Source organism: Botrytis porri (genome assembly GCF_014898465.1).
Source record: "Botrytis porri strain MUCL 3234 chromosome Unknown BPOR_010, whole genome shotgun sequence".
Lineage (NCBI taxonomy): Eukaryota > Fungi > Ascomycota > Leotiomycetes > Helotiales > Sclerotiniaceae > Botrytis > Botrytis porri.
The window spans coordinates 1,402,075-1,403,499 of NW_024066084.1; the positions used below are offsets into that span (position 1 = coordinate 1,402,075).

The following is a 1,425-nucleotide window of genomic DNA, read 5'->3' on the forward strand; positions in this document are numbered from 1 at the left end:
TCCAGGACGCGATTTACAGTGATTATCCGACTTCGGTTGGATCACTCACGCGACGCCTTCACTCTTTGCAAACTGGGAAAAAGGAAAGAAAGCTGAAAGGGCTGAAAAATGCCAATAGTTTGTTGGATGCAGCATGTAAACTTACTGAAAGATCATCCGTTCTACTCACGTGAGAGACGATCTTCTTCACGGCAAGAGAAGATCCGAGTATATGACCATCAACCAGCATGTCCAAGTTATTTCTCCCACCGCACTGTACGAAAATGACGGGAAGACTTCGGGATCGTGGAAGTTCATACCCCATTCATCCGTACTCGCACTCGCAGTTGCGTTTGGGTCGCCAACCAACATCTACATTCCATCCTCTCCACGTCCTCCTCTCCTCGCTTCCCACCACTCACCCTCTCCTCTCCACAATCCCTCTCAAGACACCTCTAGACCGAGTGACCGCGCAAGCCCAAAGACTCCTCTCCCCCATGATTCCTCAGGCGCTACCGGTATAGCTTCGGCTATTCAATGGCATAACCTAAATCCCCATCCACCCATATGTAGATACCCAGGTTTCGCGGCTCGTTCCAACAGCCGACCAAATATCGAACAGGAACATCCGACCACCCAAATCACTGCCACTCTCAGTATAATTCCAAGCATTTCAAGCATAAATCAAGTGCCGGGTGAGTTGGAACAGGGGGGAAGGGTTGTTTCGGTGGCCCTGACATTAGTGTTGTTTTACGAGGTTTTATAATGTTTTAATTTTCTCTTCTTGTTTTCTTTCCAGGTAAAATTATATAGTAATACGGATTGGATCTTCGAAAAGATGGAAAGAAAAGGTCATTTCGAAGGCTGGGCGACTAAGACGGATGAGCGGTTACGGTGTAATGTTTTACGGGATGGAAATGGATATAGTATGTCCGGGTGAGAGAGTGGGAAATGCGTGATTTGACGTGATGAATGATAAAGGTCTATGTGGCGTGTTTTCCCCTCGTCTAACAGCTTGATTTCTCAGATTCCTCCGCGCTTTCTGTTAACCTAATCGGCCTTTGTTTTTTTTTCTTCTTCTCAACGCTCGTCCGTCCCCTGGGATATTGGGTTATATAATCTGGAAATTATCACCACGCCCCTTCTTAAGTGGATGTCCTCCCTCCGCTAAATACAAGATTGTGTAGGACTTGGGGCTTCGCGAGTCTTACTTAAGTCCTAAAAGGACCTTTTTACCCTAAAAGGTGGAGAGTTGATAATAGTAACGGATAGGTCAAGCGGGATCTCGGTCAGATTGTGGGGATTTGGCAACACTAGTCTCTAGGTAATAATTGTTGGAATTTTGGAAAATCTTGGAGGGGTATTGGGTTATGAGTTGGTTCCCACTTGATGTGCGTTGGTGTTTTATGCTGGGTTCGAGATTTATGAATTCTGTTTGTGGGTAAG

General features: G+C 46.0%; 1 protein-coding gene across 1 annotated transcript; it reads left to right on the top strand.

The window, feature by feature from the left end:
• Positions 1-211: 211 nt before the first annotated feature.
• On the top strand, positions 212-938 carry EAF01_007856 (uncharacterized protein; the record flags this gene model as incomplete). The annotated part of the gene is made up of 2 exons (XM_038916112.1): positions 212-674; positions 793-938. The coding sequence occupies 2 exons, from the start codon at positions 212-214 to the stop codon at positions 936-938; spliced, it is 609 nt and encodes a 202-aa protein (XP_038768583.1).
• Positions 939-1,425: the final 487 nt, after the last annotated feature.